This window comes from Oreochromis niloticus, linkage group LG12 (genome assembly GCF_001858045.2).
Source record: "Oreochromis niloticus isolate F11D_XX linkage group LG12, O_niloticus_UMD_NMBU, whole genome shotgun sequence".
Classification (NCBI taxonomy): domain Eukaryota; kingdom Metazoa; phylum Chordata; class Actinopteri; order Cichliformes; family Cichlidae; genus Oreochromis; species Oreochromis niloticus.
Window position 1 is genome coordinate 26,434,994 of NC_031977.2, and position 25,427 is coordinate 26,460,420.

Sequence of the window (25,427 nt, forward strand, 5' to 3'; positions counted from 1 at the left end):
TATCATTCCTAGTCAACAGATTTATTTTGCTTTCAAGCGAACAAATGCATCATTCTCACATCAGGTAAAAAAGTGGTTAAATCTCTACAAACCTGACAAAAATACTGATCAAAATAACAACAAACAATACAGAGTACGCAGAGAAGAGGAGGTGTGAACATTATTCATAAGCACATCTTCGGGACAACCACACACCTGTGGCACAATGAACATGACTCATTTTAAGAGGTGTGGAGTCCACCTGAGGGCAGCTGCACTGAACTGGCTCGTCTAGGCCAAAGAAGCCCCATCGAGCAGTAATGGAAACAGGGAGCGGAGCTGGAGTGGAGGGGTAGTGTTGGTTTGGATGAAGTGGGGCAGAGGTACGTGATAAACAGCAGACGGGGAGGGGTCTTCAGACAGTTGGAAGGCATTAGTGTGTCGGACAGCGACTTGTCAGATGCAGCTGTTGCTGTGGCTGATTGATAGTTTGCATTTCACCCCGATGGGAGTCTGCAGTCACAAGCCAATGCTGAAAGGGATTATATCAAAATCAAAAGAAAATAAAAATACATACTGTAAAAAAACAAAAACATAATCAAAAGTGACAATTTTAGTGTTAAGCAACAAAGTCCATTACATTTCTCTACTTTGTGGAGAAATCCAGCCTGGTCAATCATCGTTTTTTTCTTCTTTTTTTCTTCTTTGATTTGAAAAAATTCCTAAGTGTGACTCGTGTGTGTATGACATATAAAAAAATCTGAATGCAGCTCTAAGAGGTTAAGATACAGAGCTAGAAAATATATCCTAAGTTGCACATTTACAAAAGCATTCAAACTCATTTCCACATTCTCTGAAAGACTAATGTCTCCATAAACTCACCTAACACTAGTCACATGATTAGTAGTACTTGTGTATGGCTGCACAGGAGGGTACACAGCAATATACTTGTCTGCATGTACATACGATACTCCATGAGATACTCAGACTACACTATTCAGATTAGATATTCAGACACGGTGTGACACACCGATATGTAACTACCGTTCATAACACAAGGCTTTGGACTATGCACTCCAATCACACGATGGCATTCGCTGTTACCGAGTCAAAAGGAGCAGCACACTTGACAGCCATACAGTACTTCTCAGTGGAAAGAACTTCAACCATGCCCACCCAAACATCCTGCAAAGTAATTAGTGGAGATGTTAAACATATCTACAGACAACCTGGGCTCCACTCTGTGTGTGTGTGTGCCTGTGTGTGTTAGTGCTCAATAATGACCAAAGGAATGCCATACCTTCCAAATGCCATTGATTTAATCACAATGGCACAAACAGCAGTAAACAAGATTTCTGTTGCCGGCAAAGTTCAGTGATTTCTTTTGACAAACTGCTTTACGCTGGGTGGGTTTAACAGTCGCGCTCCTCTGTCAGGCTGTAGTAGTTGACTGTCGCTTGTGCACACTCTTCCAATTTGAAAAATGAGACCGCAGTGAAGGGAGGATAACATACAATACACATCTCACAGAGAGAAACCAACTGCTGTATTTTCTTGTATGTGTCCGAGTGTGTGTGTGTGTGTGTGTGTGTGTGTGCGTGCGTGCGTGCGTGTGCGTGCGTGTGTGTGCGTGCGCGTGTGCGCGCGCATGTACATGGGCACCAGCAGGATCTGGTGGTATTTAACCGCTAATGTCTCCTAGCATTAGCAGCTTTAGCATCATATCCTTGCCGGCTCTGTGTCTTTGTCCTCCAACAGGCTAATGAACTGACCGAAGCTCTCCTTCACCGCCTCCATGTTGTCAGTGGTGCTGCCCTCCAGGATCCAGCGCTTTCCTCGGGCCAGCGGTTCCAGCTCAAAGTACTTCTTGATCTGCAGCCAAACACACAATGCAATCAGCTAAAATAATCATTTAAAAAAAGTAAAATCTTGTATTTAGCATCTAACAACAGCTCCTGTTTTTAATACAAAGAAAAAAATATTAATCAACATTTTAATTTTCCCCCAGAACATCTTTGACGAAATTCAAAGTATAAAAAGTTCAAATAAAGCAAAAACAAAATCGTCAAACTACATGTAAAGGCATGTAAGCTGGCACATTTTCATCTCATATCCTCACCACACTAGGTCAGTTCACATATTACGTCACCCTCAAACATGTGGGAGAAAGTAACTTTAAAACGTTGTGCTTTAGTAACACATAAGACTGAAGACATGGTATGTTTTTTTAGACCGGTATCCATTAATTTCTGCTGTTCGATCTCACAAACGCGCACACACACACACACACACACACACACACACACACACAGCTAAATGAAACACAACAGCCTCTTCATCTGAGGAATAAAAGGGTTGGCACTGCTCTTTGTAACAGTTATTATAAAGTTCATATGTTGGCTTTTGGCTGCTCTTGACAGTGGGGGTGCTGTGAGGTTCGGGGGAGAACCAGAACCAGCTGTTACGTAAAAACAAATCTCAGCAGAGGGAAACAATGTCTTAGACCTCCACTGAAGGTACTGCAGGTTGTTAGGGTTTCTGACATTTTCAAGCTGAGAGATATGGAAACAATTTTTTTGCCCGATGTGAACCCAGTTCAGCCATCTCCTCCCGTTTGTCTTATAGCCAGTGAAGAATGCACAAAACCAAATGTGTACTGTCAGCAGCTCTGGGAGAAAACTGCAAAGCTTCAAATGTAACAGATGCAATAAAAACAAAATTTTCCCCCCTTATTAACTAATTTAGTCAGTTTCATGCTCAGTTTGACAATGGTGTATAGGCTTGCAGAAATGTACACAATGTGTACAAACGCTGGGTTGAAATATATGAATATAGGCATCTCTATTTCACACTCATCTTTATCAGAATATTAAACTACAAGCTAAACGACTGTGTTTTTTCGAATGCAATATTCACATTGAGTATTGACAGGCTGGAAAGAGGACAGCACATTAAAAAGCTATGCTCTGAAGCTATTTAAAACATTACATTAGCTATTATCAATTTAATTGATTTCTTTAGTGCTCATTTCTACACATTTCTGCAAATATCAAACCAAGAGTAATGACTGCAGACAACCTCAGTATTCTGAATTATACAAGAAAACAAGGAGCTATGTGCAGCGAATAAACACCACAAAGTCCACAAGGATCGTCACACAGTCAAATTACTTTTCAACTTCAAGTGAAATTGCTTTTGTCTAGACCGTGCTGGGCTGTCTAGCTGTGCCATGGTGTGTGGCATGAAGAGGACTGAGAGGAGGAGGAGGGGGTGCGCACTCTTTGTGTCTGCTCAAACCCAGCCAGCCATGCCAGCGAGTGGGAGAGTGAGTGCCGTCTCTGCCCCCCTGAGCCGAGTCTCTGTCCGGGTGTAATGTGAGTTTAATGACAGATTAAGTCACCTCAGCCGCGTTTGGCTCAGAGGCCTGGCTAGAAAGCCGAGTGGACCCAAACAGTGTTAACAAATCTGTCTGGGTAACTTGAGCTGCCCTAGCCCAGGCTCTAGCCCCAGACCTAGACTGTAGACGATGTGGCTGGCTGCCTGTCTGGCTGGCTGGCTGGCTTACTTGTCAGCCTGTAGCCAAGGCCCTCTTCTGGAAGACTTTGGCCCCTGCACTGGCAGACAGTCAAAAGTCCACAAGTGACCTCTGTGCAAGTGCAGACAGGCTCGAGCTTCTCTCACTTCCCCTCACGGGCCAACAGAACACACCCAGGGGCATCTCATAGTGTGGCAAATACCTTCTTTAGCGCTGTGCGACAGATGAGCGGTCTTACCAACGACGGCAGATGACTTCTAAAGTTTTCAGTGCAGCTTTACACTTACGTGCGCACGATAAAGCCACTAATCTGTGATCTCAAACTATCCCCTTTTTACTTAATAGCCAGCTGATATGAACACCTTCTTGCGAGCTACATCTCATCGACACTGCATATCAAATCCAGAGACTTCAATCACACAATTCAGCTATTATATGCTGCTAAAAACACTGCCTCAGTATTACATTACTGAAAGAACCCCATGACCCAACAGGGGGTGCATCCGTACTGGCAATCAACAGTGTGGCCCAAACCAGTTTCTCTGAGATTAAATCCTCCTAAGCACACTTATGCTTGCTTAAGGAATTGCGTGAGGCAGTGGTATGGGTAAGCCACACAAGACGTGGATTGCCAGATGGCTCCAAGGATGACCACTGGGTCATCCAGTCTAGCTTCTTCTAGGTCATACAGACCAGAGCGTCTTGCCTTGTGCATGTTAGAAAGCAGCTTATACATGCATAAGGGTGTCAAAAATTCTTTAATCGCTTGTGTCTGTGTCAGCCGAGTTCCTGCTGCTCGAGCCTAGTCATGTTAGCCAACAGTCTGCGCTCTCAGGAGGACAGACATAAAACCCAGCAAAGGTGAACTCTTTGGTAACAGCCCTGAATAGTTAGTAACTTCTGAGACTGTGAAAAGTCTAGAGACTGGGAATGTGTAAGGAATCTAACATACCCAAGGGGCAGAGGACAGATATATAAAATAATGTTAAAGCATGATTTCTTTTTGGGATATGAGCCTCGACTTAAGTAAATGAATTATAGATGTATTTTTTTAGGTTGTATAATTTGTGACCCAGTGTCCGCAGGGAGTGGCTGTATAATATAGTCAGCTAAGCTTAAGCTCCAACCCTGGCAAGCCTCTTTTGGGCTATTTAAGACACCCAATGGGCATGTATGGCACGTGCATCCAGCTGCTCCCTGACCTGTGCCAGATTACTGCATGTATGGTCACTTTCGGCATCATGCCATGTCAAGAGGATCTCCTGGCAGAATAAAAGAGCTTTAATGAGCTCTGCTCTGGCCTCTTGACCAACTAAACAAACCATAGAGCCACCTAAAGGGGCAGGGCAGCTATGGAGATACCTGATATTACTGTCTGATACTACATGTGAAGAAAAAAAAACCCCTTAACAAATTTATATCCTCTCCTCTGCAGTTGTCTTCACCTTCTAAAAAAGCATAAAGTACAGCAGGTGGCAGTGGGCTCAGATGTCTAGATTTTAAATTATAAAGCAGAGAAAAAACAAAAACAACAAAAATTGTCAGAAGTTTTTTCTCATTATGCTTCTTTAGCATATATTTTAGGTACACCGGTACAGTTTCAGCTTCTCCCAGCATGCACTGGATAACAGGTTTCCAAACCCACACAGAGGGAAAAAAAAAAAGAGAAAAAAGCAGCTTATATCTACATTGATGCACCCACTCAATCCAGACAGATACTAAGCTTCTCTGTCAAGCTGGCCAGACATTCAGGTACTGAAAGTAGACGATGCGGGAATTTACTGATTGTTACCTGTTGATTCTTGCACCACAACTATCAAGGAAACCAAAAAACACAGCTCCTACCATAAAAAAACCCTTCCGAAATGTATTAAAGCATCACACTGTTGAGGCAAAACCGACACTGTGCAAACAGCATCACAGACAGAGTACACAGAGAGCTGATACATAACTAAGTGATATGTAACCTAATGTGACTCACTTTTGTTGTAGTGTTTCCACAGCAGTAATTATCTTCAAAAAGTCAATTTCATGGATCATTTTCATCATTTTATTGGTACGCAGTGTTCCTTCTAGTTATTTCTGCTGTTGAATTTGTGCTGAGTAATTTGTGGTTAAGCACCTTTTCAACAGTGCGATGGCAGAAGTCCAAGTTAACACGGTGACATTACCATGTTCAGGATCTTTCTGATAAAGCTTACTACGGTTCAGCGGGTTGTTGCTATGAGGGCGTATTTAAGAAATCTCAAGTCGTTTTTAAGATATTTGCAGAGGTTTACAACAAAGCCAGATGAAAGAGATTTAGATTTGTTGGATACAGTCCTACAACAGATTAGGACCGAAAGAAAGTTAAATGATCTGTGCTGTAAGCTTTCCATTTCTCATGTAAGGTTGACACTTCCCTCGGGTTATAGAAGCCTGAAAAAACAATTAAATTAAATAGAGTATTATCAGATAATACTAATAACATCTACTGTTTAAGTAATAATATCATAAACAGAAGAACACTGAATGTTAATCTGAGAAGACATTGGTTCTTTTTAAACAAACAAAACAAAGTCAAAACCTAAAGAGAAGCCGTTAAAAATAGACACGTTATGATTTCCTCCATACAATATCAAAACTATTTTTTGAAACAAGGAGCGCTCATTGGTCAACCAACAGTTTCGGCCTAGAGCTTTTAATTAGGCTAAGCTTCCGCAGAGACCCTTTTTAAACAAAAAGAGCATCACTTCTGCTCACAGAATGTGAGCAAAACACATCTTTTTATTATGTGTATGCGAATAAATGAATAACATGGCCTTCGATGCCCTTCGCCTAATATTTAACATGACAACATATCTATGAAGCGTCACTGTCACATGTCAAAACCTCACCACACGAGCACAAAACTGGAGAGGGAAGCAATAGGGGGTCTCTTAACCAGGGAAAGTGGCAGACTCAAATATCCAAGACAATCAATTACACCATCCCTTGACATGTTGGCCCCTGTGAAGATATCAGTCACTTGGAAAATGGCCCACACTGGCGACTGCATTGAAACGGGAGGGTAATGTGAGATCCACTCACCATATAAGAGATATGCCTTTGTTTGCTTTTCTGCCTTACCTAAAGAGCCTTAAAGACATGAGAAAGCCTGGAGGTCCCCAAGAGAGGAACACTTGGGAAGCCTGTGAATAAACAAACACTGTGCTTCAAATTGAGGGAGGTGTGAAACGAAACAGCCCACTGGCCAGTAAACAAAACTCCAAAGCCTATGTAAGCACCTATTTAAAGCTATAACACTTTCAGTAATGGACTGAAGATTTTGGATCAAAGGTGGGCAAGTCAAGGTAGATCATGACCTGATCACTTGTTTGATTAATGTATTAGCAGTAAGTAGGGCATGAAGTGAGCACTGCAGAATCCCTCTTTGAATATAGTTGGGACAGCCAGCAGCTGGCACAGCACAGCGAGAATACAATAATAGAGCTCAACAGGATCTCCATACCAAACCCTTTCCTATTGTGTGTGCACAGCAATATATATACAAGGGCTTCCCCCAACCAAAGACTTTCCCAGCCATTAGTCGTGTAGTCATTGCATGTTGATGATATTAATTAAAACATTTAACTATATTTTGGGGATTCTTTTAAAAATGGTTTGAGTTCCTGAGCCCAGAAGAGATACTACAAAGGGTAACACTGTTGATGCTTTGCTATACTACAGAGAAACCTGTCATATTCTTCGGGTGATGCCTCTCCAAAAGATCCAAAACTTTAAATTGCCTGCAAATCATATATATATACTCATCTAATAACAGCAGACACCAGTCTTGTATATGTTAAAGCTCCCACATCACAAAAGGTTTAAGGTTTTGTTGTGCATTTGTATGTGTCCAGTCAAGTCCCATGTAAACGCTATGGACTACGAATCTCATCATCGACCAAGCTTGGATCCATTTTTAGGGAGCAGTGATATGATTCACATGCTCGCACTGTTGTACAGCAGAATAATAGCTTTGCTTTTAGATGCATTTTGTTCAACTTTGTGTACATAAACTGACTAACGTGGCCCAGTGGACCAATCGATACTCTGACTCCTGGCCAGCGGACGTTTGTTACCTTACCCTACGCTCTACACTGACTGACAGATAGAGGTGAAATGCCAAATACACAAAAACACATTAGCTGTCTGGTAGCAATTATATTTTTGAGGGATACAGAAATGGAAGCAATCAGCTTTTGTATACTAAAGACCAGAGCAATCATCAATAAGAAGCAGTGCACAGCTGAAGACCTTGATGTTTCAAGCTGCAGTAGATTTAGGGCGCACTCAGGAATGCAAAGATCCATGAAGAAACCTACAGCTGTACTTTGAAGCAAATAAAGAAAAATGGATGTAGGGGGTTTAAGAACACACCAATGGTGTCAAAAAGACATACTGCAAAGACTATAAGCCTGAATTCTGAGCATGACAGGAGTGAGTGGGACAAACAAAGATGTGGACTTTGAGTTAAATCCTTTCATTTGCTGTGGAAACAATCCAGGTCTAGCTAGCATGTAAAAGCGCTGAGGCCACCCTGGAACCAGACCAGAGTTGTAGAACTGTTGGAGCAGGCAAAAATGTCTAAAGTCCCAATGTCACAATGTAAAACCTGAGCAGCCTTTAGATTTACTGTCGTGTTCCACTCAGGTGAGACCACAGGGCTTCCCTTGGGCTCAGCTTAGCGCGGGTTCAAAGTGATTCACTTGCAGTACACTTTTCTTCAAAGCCAACTGACCACTGCCAGATCAGAGTTATCCTCAGAGGCTCTGTAAATCAAGGATGCACAGGGGACATTCTTACAGACTCCTTCACTGTGCTCCTTGGAACAATGTTATTGCTTTTAAGAGGTTACACAGTGATAATGTTCTTTCCATATAAGCATTTTGAAAATTTATCTAGAAGATGTGCATGAGAAAATTCCCATTTGGACAATGAACAGGTAGATCTTTTTTTTTTTTTGCTTTGTTTTTACAAGCACAGAGGTATTTGCTTTTATTTTTCTTGCAGCAAGTCATATGACTTCCAAAAACGCCTGGCTTCCTCATGGGTAAATGATGCATGTTTCAAATTTGGTAGTGACAACATCAGATGCAGTGTGTTTCTGCAGAACACGTCCTTACAAATCTACATAGGACAAAAGGGAAAAAAAAACGTGGCATGGTATGTGGCATAGTGAGACAAGGGTCTAGAGGACAGGCTAAAAATATCTAAAGCAATCAGACCAACAGAAAAATAAGTAATGACTCAAAAACACCAGAGGAAAAAAAAACCTTTGGTGTCCCAGTGAACGCACTGAATTTTTTTTTTTATATTTAGCAGCTGATTGCAAGAAAACCTGTTTCCAAACAATCGCAGTCCAACTTGGATTAATGGCAGTCACTGAGTCAGACTGGCAAAGGTTTGCAAATTAATTTCTAATTTCTATTCTCCTCTTGGAGTGGAACAACTAAGGAAGATGTCATTAAGATTTTTTTATTGCTTCAAAGTTAAAATGAAAAAGTTATTCTCTGAATTTAATAAGCTGATGTAAGGAAATGGGTAATTAGAGGCCTTAAAGCTGTGGCTGATTAGTTTATATGCTGACATTGGTACAAAGATGTCCAGAAGATCACTCGAGAAAGGAAAAGATAACATGCTAAAATCATACCTGAAAAACAGGGCGCACTTAATTTCATAAGCTTCTGATGCTATATATATTTAGATCACAACATCTAAGAAGAGACCTCTTTGGTTGTGGTCGCTGGCATATATCGTTAAGTGAAGCTTAGAGATGAGGTGATGTTACAGGCCAGAAGCATGAATGGCATTTTCTATAGAGTGCGGGCTGGGTGCAAAGGGGAAGGAAAACATCCGCCCTCTTGTGCAGGCTGGAGAATAATTGGCAGGTTCAGTACATGGAACAAGGCCCCTTCACCAGGGTTTGACCTGCAGGACACTAAGAAAAGTCTGCGAGGGTAGAATATCTGGGAAGTGTGTGTAGTGGGGGGGTGGGGTGTGCATGTTTGCCTTGCCTTATTAAAGATTTACAGTATCTCAATTTATGAAAGGCCAAGAGCTCCCTGACAAGGAACATCTGGTCTATGGGACTTAAACGGGTGAGCTGGCGTCCTGCCCATGCTCCCTGCTGCAGGGGCCAATGTGCCAGCACCTTCCTTTAAGCCCGCCCTTTCTCTCTTCTTCTTGTGAAGGGGGCTGCCTTGCTGTAGCAGCCCACACAGAGGGCTCTCAAAGCCCAGGAGGTCTGTCCCAAGCCACCCCTCCTTCTCCAGGACCCCCCTAGTGGGACTGTCCACCCCTTTCACTCTGAGGCCCCCCTTTCACACTCCAGTTCTGACAGTTAACCAGCTTGAAAGCTGCAGCAGGCCCCTGCTTCAGCACACAGCACGCGGCATTAGAATCAAAGTGCTCCACTCCTGCAAAAGATTTAAACCATGCATCAAGTTGGAGTCTGTACACACACCCTCACATAGCAACTTCTCTTTGCAACGCTTACTCTCACAGACACAGACGTGCAAATCAAAGGCTATCAAATTTTGTTCATTCAAGATTGCAGCGCTTTCATACTTCTTTTTTTTTTTTTGCTTTGGATACCTTCTCATATTTATAATCGTAACCACATAATCAAAGGATTCAAAAGCATACATGGACATGTTTGCGTGTAATGTGTAAACTAATCACAACAAAGCTTTTTTTCCCCCTAAAAACAACCAACTGGCAGGCAAAAAGACCAATCAGAAAACAAAAGCTATGATGAAACCAAGGCTTGTTTGTTCAAAACACACATTTCCCAACATGTGTTCCAGCTGCTTCAAGCAAATTTCACTAATTAAAGTGCACGTCACTCTATGAAACCAATTTTCGGGAAATTTACACATCGGTGGCGTCTGTGGATATGCATGGTCGCAGGGCTCATCATCAAACATGAGGTTTGATGTAGTTTGAGAAATGTGTTTGTTTTTGATGCATGGTTCAATTCCCTTAGTTAGAGAACTGCTTCTGTCTGGTTTTAATCTCTTCCATAATAAGAAATCAGTAGTGTATACCCAAAGCTGTGGATCAGTACAAACAAAAGCAGCCATAGCCACACACGATCATTTTCATACCACAACAGGCAAGGATGAAAGCCAACCCTGTTCTTTTTATCGGATCAATTAATTATCAATAAAGCCAATAATGGCCTTTAACACTAAAGCAGTTAAGAAGTTAAGAACAAACCTCTGTGAAGCCTGGATATAAATCTACCAGGAGCCCCACATTTGTGAAACAGTGCTATACCCATCAAACTTTTAGAAAACTTGTGAAAAAGGGTACATTTCAATGGATGAAAAACTCAATGGAAGGGAACCCCCCCTCCGAGATTCCCAGCGTTTGATCCATGTGAGTCAGCAAGGGAACTTTGGGGTCAAATCGCATACTGAATAGGCTTTTCGGAAGTCTTGTCCTGGCTTGTGGTGGCCGGTCGTCCGACCCTGCTTGACCGAAAACAAAGGGAGGGCCACTGACCACAATTGGGAAAGACGGGATTCTTTTCTCCTACAGAGGAAAGTACGGTGCTGAATAGGGTCTGGCTGTCTGAATTGCGCTCCAAACGGATTCTGAGAGTGAGGACCCACTAGGGTCAGGGTTCAGCGGCATTTGACGTGGGCTATGGGAAAATGCGTGCACAGTGCCCACACAACCTGCCAACTGCCCTCTCACCCACAGTGCCCCTTAACCTCCCAGAGGGACAGACCACCTGCCCAGGGATGACAGGACGAGAAAGGCGGCATGGGTGGGAAAAGGAAAGAAAGCAGAAATGAAGGTGGGTGGGAAGGCTGCGCTAGTGGGTTAGACAAAGATGTAAGCGAGATAAAACATCAAAGAAACATGCAGTTTCTAAGTAACTTCACATACTGGTCTTCCAAGGTCTAGCACACATTCTCCGGAGGGTAATCAATATGTGCTGCTTGACTGATTTTCCAACTTTTGCATCCCAAGGTGGGCTGGATGAAGCCCCGGTTACATGTCTGTAAGATCTCTCTTGAGATTTGCAGTGCTTTTTTTGTAATCACTCACAGACTACAACACATGGAAACAGAGGATAATAGCAACATGGAAATGTATGTTACAGTACCCCTAAAAGTGGCTCATCATTTATCAAAGACTCAGGTATATCTATCAGCTAAAACATCTGGAGTCAACTTTTCCCTTCCCGGGAGTACAGTTTCACATGGGACCACCAAGAAAGACAGAGTTTATCAACCCAGTCTGCTCTGAATCCTCTATGTTTTTTTGTAAGCACTTTCTGGTCATCACTACCAGGAGTGACAACATCCAGCTATGTCTTTTCCACCATCTGTAAGAGGATATGACCAAGCAAGAGTCAGGAGCAGTGTACCACATGCAAAATGCAAAGGGGACGGTCACTCCGGTGCTATCATCAAGGATAAATTCCTCTGTCCTGTTGTAAAGAAACAAAAGTGTTTTCACAAGCCCAGCTTATCACGGTCACCAAGAAATATTGATGGAAAAAAAAATACTACTGAAATGCAGTGTGAGTTTAGGGGAAATCAAAAGTATCAAATCAAAGTGTAAAAAAGAAAAAAACCTGACGGGACTTGTTGAGTTCTAACACCTTGAAACATCTCTGCATTAAATTTCAATACTACCTGAGTGAATTGGAAAAATGAGAGCACAGACTGATTAATTGTAATAGAAGACGTAAAGGCAGACACTGACATTTAAAGACAGCTTAATTGCAAGAGTCTGTTGGAAAATCAAGCTGTCAACACCGTGTTTTACCAGAGAAGATAGAGTCATCTAAGTGCACATGGTGGGGCCACTGGCTGGAGACACCTCTTAAAAAAATATCACGCGCTGCTTTACATGGAATGTCACACTTGGGAGTGCCATGCGGTTCACCTAATCAACTGACGGGAGGGAACTGAACTCAGAAACTACACCGGACCGTGTGAAGTGTTAGCAAGCATATCTGTGTGAGATAAAATCCTCCATTAAGTGCATGTTGTAGACTTTCATCATCGCTATTCAGTTACAGTTACATACTATTCTAGTGTTTCAGTGCTACCGGAACACAAAGGAATGCAGGACCGTAATCTCATTCCTACTGTACGTTCCCCCAACCAAATGATATTTGTGTGCTCTGTACAACAGCATGGACCTCGATTATGACGAGCAAATATGAAGTGAATAAATTTGATGCTAGTGGCATCTGCAAGAAGTAGTTAAATATTACTCACAAAACTGAAAGTCAAACAAATAACAGCCAGCAGAGTGGAAGAGTGCATTTTATAAACCCATAGAAAAGTGTACTCTTATATAAAAAAAACACCTTTAAGAAAAAATGGACACTGGATGAACTTACTCTAATAAGCAACAGATCACCAACATATCGTTTAATGAAATGGGCTGAAAATAATAATTTTTTAACATCTGTACATATTTCACAGATAACTGCTGTTAAAATGCTGTCAACGTGTCCGGGAGGCTAACTCAAGCTCGGCTTTCCTGATATTGCTACATTGTGGTCAATATGTTTATAAAATGTGACCACAGAGTCATTTGCACTTGGCAAGAATTAAGGAACAGAGCTCAGCAAGGGCACCTGCTCCTCATCCATTTTTCTCCTGTAGCCAGCAACACAAGTCTGGGGTTGGAGAGAGGGAGGTGGGGGTGGAGAGCACTGGTTGCTGACCGGCTTCAGTCTAGACGGCTCAATACGCAGTTGACTTTTTAAACCCGCTTGTCTGGAAAAGAGCAGACGTGAGGTAAGAGGGGGGTGAGCTGCAGCAGAGAGGTGGTGGTGCATTTTGGCTGCCATAGCCAGCGGGCTAGACTCACTAGACGCAAGCAGAGGGAGAGAGAGTAAGAGAGGGAGAGAGGGAGAGAAGAGGGGGGTTGAAAGAAAAAAGGAAAGAGAGGAAAAGAGAGCGAAAGAGAAACAGATAGAGGGGCAGAGAGAGCGAGCAAGAGACACTATCAGAGAGAGCCATCAGAGTCAGTGGCTGGGGCTCCATTGTCAAGGTCAGTGAGCGGCAGAGTAAAAAGTCACACCACCTGACCCCCCCCCCCGCCGCCTGTCTGCTTTCCTGCTGTTCATCCCCTGTCCTCCTGCTCAGTACCGCCATCAGTCTTCTCTGCTCACTCAGCACACAGCAAGGAAATCTGATCTAAGTGACTGCAAAAAAATATTCTATAGTGAAGCTGTCATTATACGGGAGGTATTTTACAATTCCTCTATTTACTTAGTTTGATAAGGGGAATACACCCCAGGCAAAAACAGCTGTATATGATTTCGGTTAACATCTGAATACATTCCTTTTTCGCATGAAATAGACCGTCGATTCCCCAGATCTGTGAACACTATGGTGGTCTCCCTGCTGATGCCGTTTTTAACTCTGCACCAGAAATTTTTATGCAACAGCTGGACCTTTTAAGTTTGGAGCCCATTCATCTTCATTTGGCATCGTGGAGAAAGGTTTTATTGGGAAATTAGTAGAATTCAAAAAGAATGTCTGTTAGAAATGCTGACTGCACTTGAGCTGCAGTTTTCATTAGTCCCAATCTTTGGCAGTCAAGCTGATAAAAATTATTTGACATTGCACAATGATCTCATCTTTACAAGACTGGCAACGAGCCCGTTTGGAATTTGTCTTAATTATTATTCTGCAGAGAGCAGGAGAAAGATGAAATTGGCTCACTTTTACTTTTGCAACATTACTTAACTCTCTTAAGGCGAAAGCAAACCACTGAAGAATACCGACATCTGCTGAATCATTTGACGAGGCTGCAGCACTCCTTTACCAACGTACGTGATTAAATCTAGATGAAAAGACTAAGACAGGTCATAGCTCACAGACTGCCCTTGTGGTGATTAAGCACTGACCGCAGCTTTTTCTGCCCATGAGGTATGTGAAAAAACAAAGGGCAAGCCACGCAACACATACATGCTGTGCAGCGTTAAGCATAGCATCACTTTTGTCGTGAGCATCAGTGTTTACAGACCAGCTGAGTTGAGCAAACACTCCTTTCGATATCACCGGCCCTTCCTTTTCCATCAAAGGCAAACTGAGAAAGGACATCCATTAGGACCTCTCATAGATTAAAGTCAGTCAAAGGAGAGACATTTAACATCATCATATAAATAAATAGCACAGAACACTTGTGATTAGATCAAAGTTTCCTTTTCAACGCCTCGTGTCTGTGTAGAGTTTAGACATGTGAGTGTGTGTGAGGACAATAAGAGTTGTCCCCCCCACGCCAAACCTAAATCAGTGAGACCAAATCTCACAGATTTTGCCCTAAACCATGTCTTTTTGAAGTTATGTTCAAAGAAATCAAATTATGATCCTTCACTTCAACTGCAAGACCGTGTTTTAACTAAACATGACTGTATTCTGCAAAGCGATCAAGACTTTAATGCTCTGCTGTCCGAATGACTAATTTAGCATTTTACTGAAGGACATTTTTAAGGTCAGCCTATCACATTTTTTTTTCATTTTTCACTCTTTTGAAGACGTCATTTCATGTGTTTCAATGTGACTGTGTGTCTTTTCTCTCCTGTACTTGGGTCACTCCTGCAAAAAAGCTCTTAACACTGAATTTATTACCTCCCTAAAGGTAGTCGTCCTTTTTGCTTGTGCTAACAACAGATTATTTTCTAGAGGACAAAAAGGAGGAAAAAAGGTTAGTACTGGCAGCCTTTGTAAACTCCTGTTTAATAGACTAATAGAGGGGAGGACTTAAAAATATACTTTGAAAAAATTGTCACTTTTCAGTCTCATTTGTGACGTATGTGGTGCACAACTTTTATCCTGATGATTATTCTAAATGAGCTGGCAATTATTAGACATTTGCACTCAGTAATGACGCAAATGCAAGGTATTGTAAGGGTGATCTTAACAACTTAGTTATGGCCATTTGGCAAAGGAGTTGCTCACGCTGTGTTGTTTCCTTCTTAAGGTTCATTGATTGGCCCTTACCTGTGCCTCATCTTCTAAACAACCAATCAGCAGCCACTGGGGAATTTTGAGCCACCAGCGTCACAGTCCACAATGACACACACACCATGTGCCAGACGTTTGACGAAAGTTTCAGACACTGGGCGCCACATGAGTCACTGAGCACAGCCACCACCCAATGTGTGCCAAGACCTGCAAGTTCACCATGTGCAAAATGTGACAGAGGACAGTGGTTGACTAGCCACTTCCGTCTGGACTATTCCCAACACAGTTTGATCAAAAGTTGTGAGAGGACTTTCTGCAATGTTAAATTACTGTCACGGACACTAGAAAAAAAGAACATAAGAGAGTCAAAAACCTATAGGCTCTGTTTAGGAAATTAGGGGTCTTATGCAGCAGAAATGTTATTCTGAGGACCCCGCTTTTTCCCCCCTCTATAGAAAGCTTAATTTGGTCTGCATTAAATTTCCTTTAAGTCATATCTGCAAACTTAAATAGAATTCTGGTGGTTTTATATTAACTGAATAAATGTTTTTAAACTTCAGGAGTGTCAGTTCCATCATAACCACATCCGGATATATATACTTCCTGGGCCTTGTGTGAGAATTTATGGTGAGTCATCTTCAAAGCCTCAATTTTAACAAATTACCTGTTTTGGTCATAACTGCCAGATCGCATGCCAACACAAATTATTAGGAACCTCTCCACATTTGGATCACATTAATGCACTGTATATTCAATTAGCAAAGAGTAGGCAAGATTCAGCATGTGCAAGAGCGACATAGTTTGTGCAGGGTACAACTTGCAAAAATGTATTACTAACCCGGCAGTGCACCTACGTATGTGCTGCATGCTGAGATAACTTATGAACTAATTAATGGCTAAAAACAAGCGATCAACTGGATGTAACATTCAAGTAGCCATCTGGATGTCTACCACCTGTCGAGGGTGAGTAAGAGCATTATGTGGCTAGGAAGAGATGCGTCATATTTCAAACAACAAGTCAGTTGATTTTACAAACTTTGTCCATTACTACAATTGCTAAAGGGGATTTTTTTTAAATTAACAGATTAATTTATTTATAAATACTTTTACCATTTGATCATGTGTGTCTCTCTAGTTTTAATTGTAATTTCAGTTTTTGCACAAAATGTGATGCATTCAGGTGACTGATTTATTAAATCCAACCTCTATCTTGTGCAACAGGTATAGATAGCAAAAAAGGTTGCATAGTAACGTCATAGTCACTTTTCTAATGGTAAAAGAAATGATCAATATATTTCAGTGAAAGCACACAGTGCTCGTCTTTGTGCTTTTAATGCTCACATAAAGACAAACCCTGTAAAGACAGACAGATGACTAGTGTTTGAGATATCCCACAGAAATAAACAGATAAACCATAAATAAAAACAAAAACAAGGGTTTTAGAATTTCTAGTAAGAACACCAGTGCAGTACATTACTTCAAATTTATGCATCATCACATCACTGGCTTAAAGTAAAGACAGTACAGGACTTTCTCTGACCTTAAGCTAGAACAAAGATATAAAATATGAACTAAACTGAAAAGAAATAATAAAATGAAGACATGACTTTAAAAAATACACAAGGGTACTGTTTTGTTTCATTTACTGTGTGAAATAAACAACATGAAAACATGCCTGGCAGTTATTCTCTGACCAGCAGTGGTAAAACAACACCCGACTGTAATTAACTTTAATTAATTTAGCATGCTTTTCTAAGTTTGGCTCAGAAAAACATACAAATAAGAGTGCGCACAGTGAAGAGAGTCGTCATTATCATAATGATCAATGATGAACAACTACATTGCAAAAAATATAGATTTCAAAAAGTATGATAAAACATCTAAAAGGGTAATTATGACTGCACCTAGGTTTTCATAAGAAACATAAATATCAGACTGTCAAAGCTTTGCAGGGAGGCTTGCAACGCTTCCCTGCAAAAAAAACAACAAAAAGAAACAACCGTCACCAGAACAGAGATTTCTGTTCGGTGTTTTTCCGAAGAGAAAACAAGGATGTAGCAGTGCTGTAGAAAAAAATACTAATAACTGATGCACCTTAAAAATGGTTTCTGTGACATCCACGGAACAAAAGGATGAGAAAAGAATACTTTCCATGCGTTTCACACCTTTACTCGGTTAATTAAATAGAAAATACTGCTATCAAATGACTCTTGTCAGATTAAGTGGGCATTAATGACGATAATGAAATGCCCGCAAGGGCAGAGGTTATTAGTTACTAGAAACTGTATATATATTATTGTGCAACATTAAAGTATCTAATATGCAATTAGAGGTGAGAACCTAGAAAATGAGCTCTTTTCTGAAGAGTTGCAAGCAACTTAACTTTAACTGATTAAGTGAAACCATCACCAGAGGGAATGAACAGTACTTTTCAGATAACTGAAGTAAAAACTTAATCAGAGAAGATGAAGCAGAGCCTGCTGAGTGAGCAACACTTGTGGCACTTGGAACTGCTCCAAAACTTACCAGTAACTTTTTTATTTCCACAAAGTACTCCTCATTTCCATTGTCTGGCTGTCTTTCCAAAGCTTTCATCTTTCTTTACTTAGACGCTTTGGGTCTCTTCAAGCGAGTTGGTCTGCACAGAAGTACTAGAGGGGTATCACCTGCAACTGCCACAAACACTGCAGAAAATAGGCTTGGGAAAGACACTTTGTAAGGAACTGACTTCATCTGAGGTGTCAGCTGTACCGTTTGGTGTGCATGACAGGTAAACAATAACATCCCTTAACACCCACGGATTACTTTAAAACGCATCAATTACGAAAGATTATTTCAACGCATCCGTTAAGCATGCCATTATCCGGATGTATACACATTTCAACAATAATCGTGAGAGTTGGAATCCCATCCTCTCTATTGTCAATGACTGGAAGTTCATTTTCACAGATGATAAACAGATTCCATCTGTCTACAGGCTAGGATTACTACAGAAAAGGGGAACAATATCATACATGTTTAGCAGAAAGCCCGTTCTGCACAACAGATGCTAAAGAAGCCATTTAAAAAGAACAGGAAGAAGCAGAAATCTTTAAATGTGTCCATATTTCAGAAAATAAAAGGTTTTTGGCTTTTTACCAGTTTAACAGCACATGACACACATCCTGTTTGTACTTCCACATGCTCAGAAAGCAGAGCTACCATAGGCTTCATCTGGAGGCTATGACACCCAAAATCATTTGATTCACTTCCAGACAGTTAGTGCCCTAAACTATTCATCAGAAACACGGTGTTCTGAGTGGATGTTGGCACTGAGGACTGGTCATGCCGCAGCCCACGTAGAGTCCTTCTGGTCATATGGTCATTGGAGACCTTTAACATTTCACTATTAGCTCCCATTAGGTCTTAGGGGGCTTAGTCACATCCTTAGACATTCTGTTTATTCTCTCACAATTACTGGTTAAACCTGAGGGGCAGTGACTAGGCTTTATGATTGACATTTCTTGCCACATGCAAGCAGACAGGATGCAGTCATACAGATTCACTGATCTAATGTTTTTTGTAATTTGATTCACAAAGAAAAAAAAAAAAAAAAAAGAAAGAAAGAGAAGAATCGTGGTTAAAAATTAATAAAGTTAACAGTTTTCTGTGCCTGCTTCCAAAACTGCCTCCACTCTGCCAACCAACACCAAAAACGAGCCATGTTACCAGCCCACAATTCCTTCATGGTATAATGCAACATGGCACAGTGATGTTAATGCTTTAATTTTGTGCTCACGTATCAACAATGACTACAAAAAACAAATATGTGGGCTTGCAAATCTGGTACATGCTGATGGTACAGACACAGATTTGAGCAAAGCCCACAGTATAGGAGGCAAATTGAAAACAATTACCACCACCCACTTTGGGACTGGAAATAATACTGTTCTGTGTGGGAAATGAGAAAGATTTCCTTCTATATTTGTACTTAATAACACAAGAAATGGCATCGTGACGCTTTGACTATGATGTACACTACACTGGTCAGCAATACTTTGATAACACCTTAGGTGTGAAAAGCTACCTTAAAATCTTACTTAATACTTCAGACACAAATGCATATGAAACACTGGTAAAACAACTATTCTCAAATGTTTAGCACAGATCAATGTAACATTTCACCAATGCTGCACTAAGAAGGGTTTAATTGGTTTCAAGAATATTTCATAATTTCATTTATGAAATATTCATAAATGGGTGCAAAAGTTGCAAATGACGTAAACAGTCTTTGGGACAAAAAAACTGCGAAGGCAATTCCTGAATACATCAATAAAACACATTCACCAATCTTTACTTGGATCCCATGTGATGCAACATTCTTATTTTTATCACTTGATATTAATTTTGTTTGTTTTTTGGCAAAAATGTGTATTAGTTTATTAGAACATGTGGTGGAGATTATTGCTCTCTGGATCTCGGTGTTCCCCCAGAGGAAGGTGGTGGGAAAAGGGAAGTCTGGACATCCCTGCTCAGACTTCTGTAGTTATGATGAAGACCAGAAGCAGAAAATGGATAGATGTCTATAAGTTTCAAAACTTTTTTTATTATCCATTTTAACAAACACAAACCACAGCCATTTTAGTGTTCTGTTTGTCTGTACCATGTATTATTTTTCTTATTTTGTGTTTTTAATTTTTATACCCTATAAACATTTTGTGGTTAAAGTTCTTACCATCTGTGCATCAGAACTGCAGACTGTCTTAGGGCGACATTTGCAGAAATGTCTCAGGGTCCATGTGTCTCAGCAGTGATCCAATAAGAGCCTCTAAAAACTTTGATTAGACAGAAGCTCAAACGCTCTGCCTCTCAAACGCACCTGTATTAGAATCTTTTTTTCCCCTTTTAGAAGATCACTAAAATCCATTCGTCTACCTGGTTTTGTTTGTAAAGAGATGCTTAATGGTTGGAAAACACACAAAGGATGAGTTAAGTACCATGTATACATGGCATGGTACTGTGTTTGTGGAACATGTAGCTTTATAGTCCTGCACACGCATGTTCCATGTGTCTACTCCCACTTGGTAACAGTGTCAAAAATCTGTGGTAAAACTGTTAATGTGGGCTGATGTTTGTTAACCTTAGCTTTTTGGTGGAAGAGTAAAACCAAGAGTTAAAAACTGCAGCCATTGTCTGTGCTTCTCTCCTGAATGTTTTGATCTTTGAAGTCATTTTTTTCTTCTTCTTCATTTTGTGGTCAACTTTGCCGTGGCCATTCCCTTTCATCCTGAAGCAAACTCTTCAACTAATCAACATACAACAAAAATGGTAAACAAATTGTCACCTTGCTGAATGTACACAAGCATGACTCCATAATCTCTGCGCTGGCTGTGTCCTCATAGCCTGTCCCTCTGCACAGCCAAGACACAAATGTGGGGAAATAAAACTTGCTTTGGATGGAGAAACCATATTAGTCCCAAAACTAACTTATTCGTTCTGACTGAAACATGAAAATGATCAATATATACGAATCTGTGTTGATTTAAGCCAGATTTGCACCTTCACACAAATGTGCCTGTCATGGCAATTCAGACTGAAACAACTGTTACTGTTGCTGTTTTATTTGTTCTGGTTTACAATGGTTCACAGATGGGAATCCACCTGATGGATAGCCATTAAAAAAGATGGAGAACTTTAATCACCTGGAACTACATTAATCAACTTGTGTATTACAGACCACCATCTAAATACAGACAAAATCTTGGTTTATTAGTTAATTATTCTTTTGAGTTATTGCAGTCTTTGAATTTAAAAAGAACAATCAGATAAACAAGGTGGATCACAGGATTTGGTGTGTAGGGGTAAACAAGCAGAAAAGTAAAACGGTCACAACTGGGCTACTTTTTCACAGTTCTTTGTATTTGAGTTAGAAGATGTTTGCATTTCAGAGTTTCACTGAGGTTCAGGTGTAGACCCCGAGGCTTGACTAATCCTACTTGGAGTGCCAGTCCCATTAGACCATGTAATCAGGAATGCACTGCAAAGCAGGTGTGTTAATAATGCTTATTAAACTAACGCCCATTTACTGCTCTCTGCTTTGGATACCTGATGTTTGTGATGTCATGACAGACATGGGATGGGATGGGAGGGAGAGAGGAGGAGGTAAGGTTAGTGAGGAGTATTTTCACAGACTGGCAAGTCCAGACAGAGAGGCAGAGCGAAAATAGCTCAAGGGGCAAACAAGGTAACCTTTTTCAAAAGACGCTTCAGGGGGTGTCTGCCAAGTCCCACACAATACTGTCTGCAGTGAGTGTCTGTGCTGCAGTCGTATTGCACTGCCGAACAAAATACCTTAAAATGTCTGGGTCCATCTTCTTAAGGCAGATCAAATACACTGCAGCAGTCCAAAACTGCTCATCTAAATGCCAAAAGTTCATCACCACCTGCAAATTCCCCCCCGTTAAAACTGCATGCAAACATAAAAAGCAAAGAGTACAATACGAAGCACTGCTCTGGACTTTAATACCACTTTATTACAGGTTGACTAATGCAGAAAATTATTACCGTGCTGGACAAAAAAAAAAAAGCTATTTAGACTAAGAGGGAACAAGGTTTAATCATTCCGCTGAATTGTGGTATTGCATGTCCTTAGAGATTACGAGCGGAAAAGATCAAAGCATCTAATAGATTAAGTTTTAACTCTGTGATTATAGGCCATTTACCACAACATTTATTTCTTACTGTACTTGTGTTTGATCATTACTACTGTTGTCTGCTGTTATCTGTGTTTTTTTCCTGGTCCATGGAAGTTTGGGACATTTGTTTTTTCTAACTGTAATGATAAACATGTTATACATGTTTATCATACTGTTATACTGTGGAATGCAGACCTAGTCTCCCCACTGGTGCCCCGGATTAAGCCAGGCACATAAACATGCTCCACTGAGGTCATGCATATCTCTTGTGTTCATGATATCATGACCACAAAATAAGCCGTGAACACCTAGGATGTAGCTATAATCAGATGTCCTACATGGTAACTGTTGTTAAGAATAAGACCCAGAAAATAACACTGCCTAAATCACTTGAAAGATGAGCATATCCCTTCTAAGACATCTCTGTGATTCACAGGGAGGGACAGAAGGGGGGACGTGTACAACAAGTCTGGACATATCCATGCCAGCCAGGACATCCCCATTAAGGGGCCACTTGCTTCTAAAAGTGGAGAGAGATGGGCCATGTGGATCAGATGGCCAGTTGTTTACAAGGTGGGTTCCCACTAACATAGATAAGAACTGACAAGAAAGCAGGTGATGCTTGACCTTGCTCTGACACTAGAATCAGAGGAAGAAAAAGAAAAGGGGAGCATACAGCCCTGTTTTCACAAGTGTTGGGACATACTATAAGATGTAAATAAAAACAAAACAAAATGTCAACATTGTCAATTCACCTTTTACTGAAGGACAACATATCAAATATAGAGATACGACTGTTATATGTACCATATGCTCAATTTTCACATACAATAACTAAAGTAAACTGCATTTGAATTTAAGATTTACAGAATCAGTGGCCAGAATTATTTTCTCTTTGAGTTCTCCTTATTCTAGGACTGCATCCTCTTTGAGTTTACCGATGTGTTCTGGCCTCATTCACGGGTAATGTACCAGACAGAGCAGACTACTGCCTTTCTTCATTCTCTCTGCTTGGCTGAGGAAGTTCTCCCTGCCCATTTCCTTTTGCCAACTTTCTCTGTTGTCCTCTTAGTCAGGCTGACAGGGACACCAGTAGTAATTCTGGAAAGCCTTACTTTGTTGTTCATAAAGACCAAATAGGTCAATGCAACTCAACCAGTTGCATCAGAAATGGGAAGTAAACAGACTTAGTTTGAATTAAACAGGATAGAAACCATTTCAGTTGCTTATTTGTTCTTGCTCCATGACTTCTGCCCACTGTTTCTTTTGAGTCAACAATTCAGCCACAGGGACTGTTTGAAGTGATGGTTACAACTGGATTTCTGTGACTGAGTGATTGCTATCAGCGACTTGTGTTTTCTTAAGTCCTTCAAGAGCAAACTGAAGAGTTCCACACTGGCTCTGCACTATGAGAAGACCTGGGACCCAATGCAGTGTTTACATACACTCACTCATCCATCTCTCACACAACAGTGACTGAGGAGTGTTGGGCAATGAGGCGTTCAGATCTTGTCCACGGTCTATTTGTCCCCAATGAGCGGTGGCTTTTTAAATGCAAATAGCTGAAAATATAGTCATGTTTTTTGGCTATGCCAAGTAAGGTGTGACACACTAAAAGAAATTAAAATAATAAAACAAATGTCTTGTCTACAATAACTTGTAGAATGGAATGAATAAAACTGCATATTACAAAAGTAGCGATATAGGACAACCCACTAAAGATTGACGAGGCAAAAAGAAAAATGTCATGTATTTTCCCTTAGTGTCTGGAAGTGGTTGTATTCTCATCATGCGTGCCTCAAGAGGAAAGTAGCGCAGGAGTATTTTACAAATATACAGATTCTACTTTGACACGTACCACCCACCCAAACAGTTTTGGCAGCAGTCTCATCCAGCGTGATAATGCGCCATGCCACATAATTTTAAAGTGTCCACAGTGTGCTTGGGAACAGCTCAAGAAACATGAAAAAGAGCTTAAAGCGCAATTTGGCCACCCAACTCCTTGGGCATCCACAGGATATGGCATAACCCATTGGACCCAAGGGATCCAGTGCCAACATCTTGGTGCCAGACACTACGGGACACCTTCAGAGCAATCTGTGTCCATGCCCCGACAGGTCAGGACTGTTTTAGTGACATGAGACTGACCTAAACAACATCAGGCAGTCTGTTTTAATCTTGTAGCTAAGAGTTTTAGATTGACATTTGTTTAATTGATTAAAAACTAATCTACAATTTGCATCTGTCTAGTCTTTCAATTTCGACTTAGGCTAATACAGTACAACAGCCACGTGGACAGTACCTTTTCAGGACCTTTTAACAGTGACTTAAACCCTGCCGGTGTCATGTACTCAGACACAGTGAAAGAAAAGAAGGAGAAAAAGAAGAGCTGGCACAGAAGTAAGGTCCACAGGTTTGGCATTCACTGTGGCTGGCAGAAACATAACTAAAGATGGCTGAGTGCATTCCCAGCCCTGGCAGAACAAATGGAGCTGTTGTTTGGGTTCAGAGAAGCTGGCCATCAGAAAGGACTCTGCAGGAGGGAAGTGGCAGGGTGGGTAAACCAGACAGGGACATACGAGGACACTGGAGCAGGGTGGCAGGGTTGCATCGCTGACACCACCCACTTCAGCTCCAGCAAACAGCATCGAACAGTTCCCGCAGGAGAAAGCTTATGAAGAAAACAAAACAGAGGGTCAAACTCAGTGTAAGCCGCCAAGTGAAATGCAAAAGATTTTGTACTGTATACGAAGAATGTGATTTGCCTGGAATGTACAACAAAAATAAAGGAGTTACAAATAAGATGAGCAAACACGCCGTAACATGCTACTTTCTCTAGGCATTTAAACTGCATAACCAAAGCCTGTTTTGTTTATATTTTCTGAGTGAAAATGACTGATTCACAAAACAGAGCTTCAAAATGTTAAGAGATTATTTAACCTCAAATTATCCGTTAGGATAAAACTGTCAGGATTTTCCTGTCTTCTTTTGCTTTCAAGCACTTTGGGGGGGTAATCCAGATCACAGCGAGCTGAGCAGGACCGTCTCATGTGGCACAGACAGCCCAGGGGATTCATCTGTCATCGGATGTGATTAAGACATACACTGAGCTGGAACAGTAACACTGCCCAATGCAACACACACTACAAACTGCCACAATCTAAAGTAAGACCTTTAGGTTGTGTGTGGAGGAGTTTTAGCTGACGTGAGGTAGAAAGATGCTTCAAAAACCCTTTGGTCCAAACAGTTCAAGTAACTAAAGTTGCT

The 25,427-nt window shown here is 41.1% G+C and overlaps 1 protein-coding gene across 5 annotated transcripts in view; it reads right to left on the reverse strand.

The window, feature by feature from the left end:
• LOC102080584 (ADP-ribosylation factor-like protein 15) overlaps positions 1-25,427 on the reverse strand; it is a 97,624-nt gene continuing 72,197 nt past the window's right edge. For 3 of the 5 annotated variants that reach the window (XM_025896836.1, XM_005473558.4, XM_005473555.4), the window contains one exon: positions 3-1,851. In XM_025896836.1, the coding sequence (XP_025752621.1) occupies positions 1,699-1,851 (153 nt within the window). In that variant the 3' untranslated portion in view covers positions 3-1,698. Of the gene's footprint in view, positions 1,852-20,192; positions 24,832-25,427 lie in introns of those variants that run through there. The other 2 variants (XM_025896838.1, XM_025896837.1) reach the window with 2 other exon arrangements.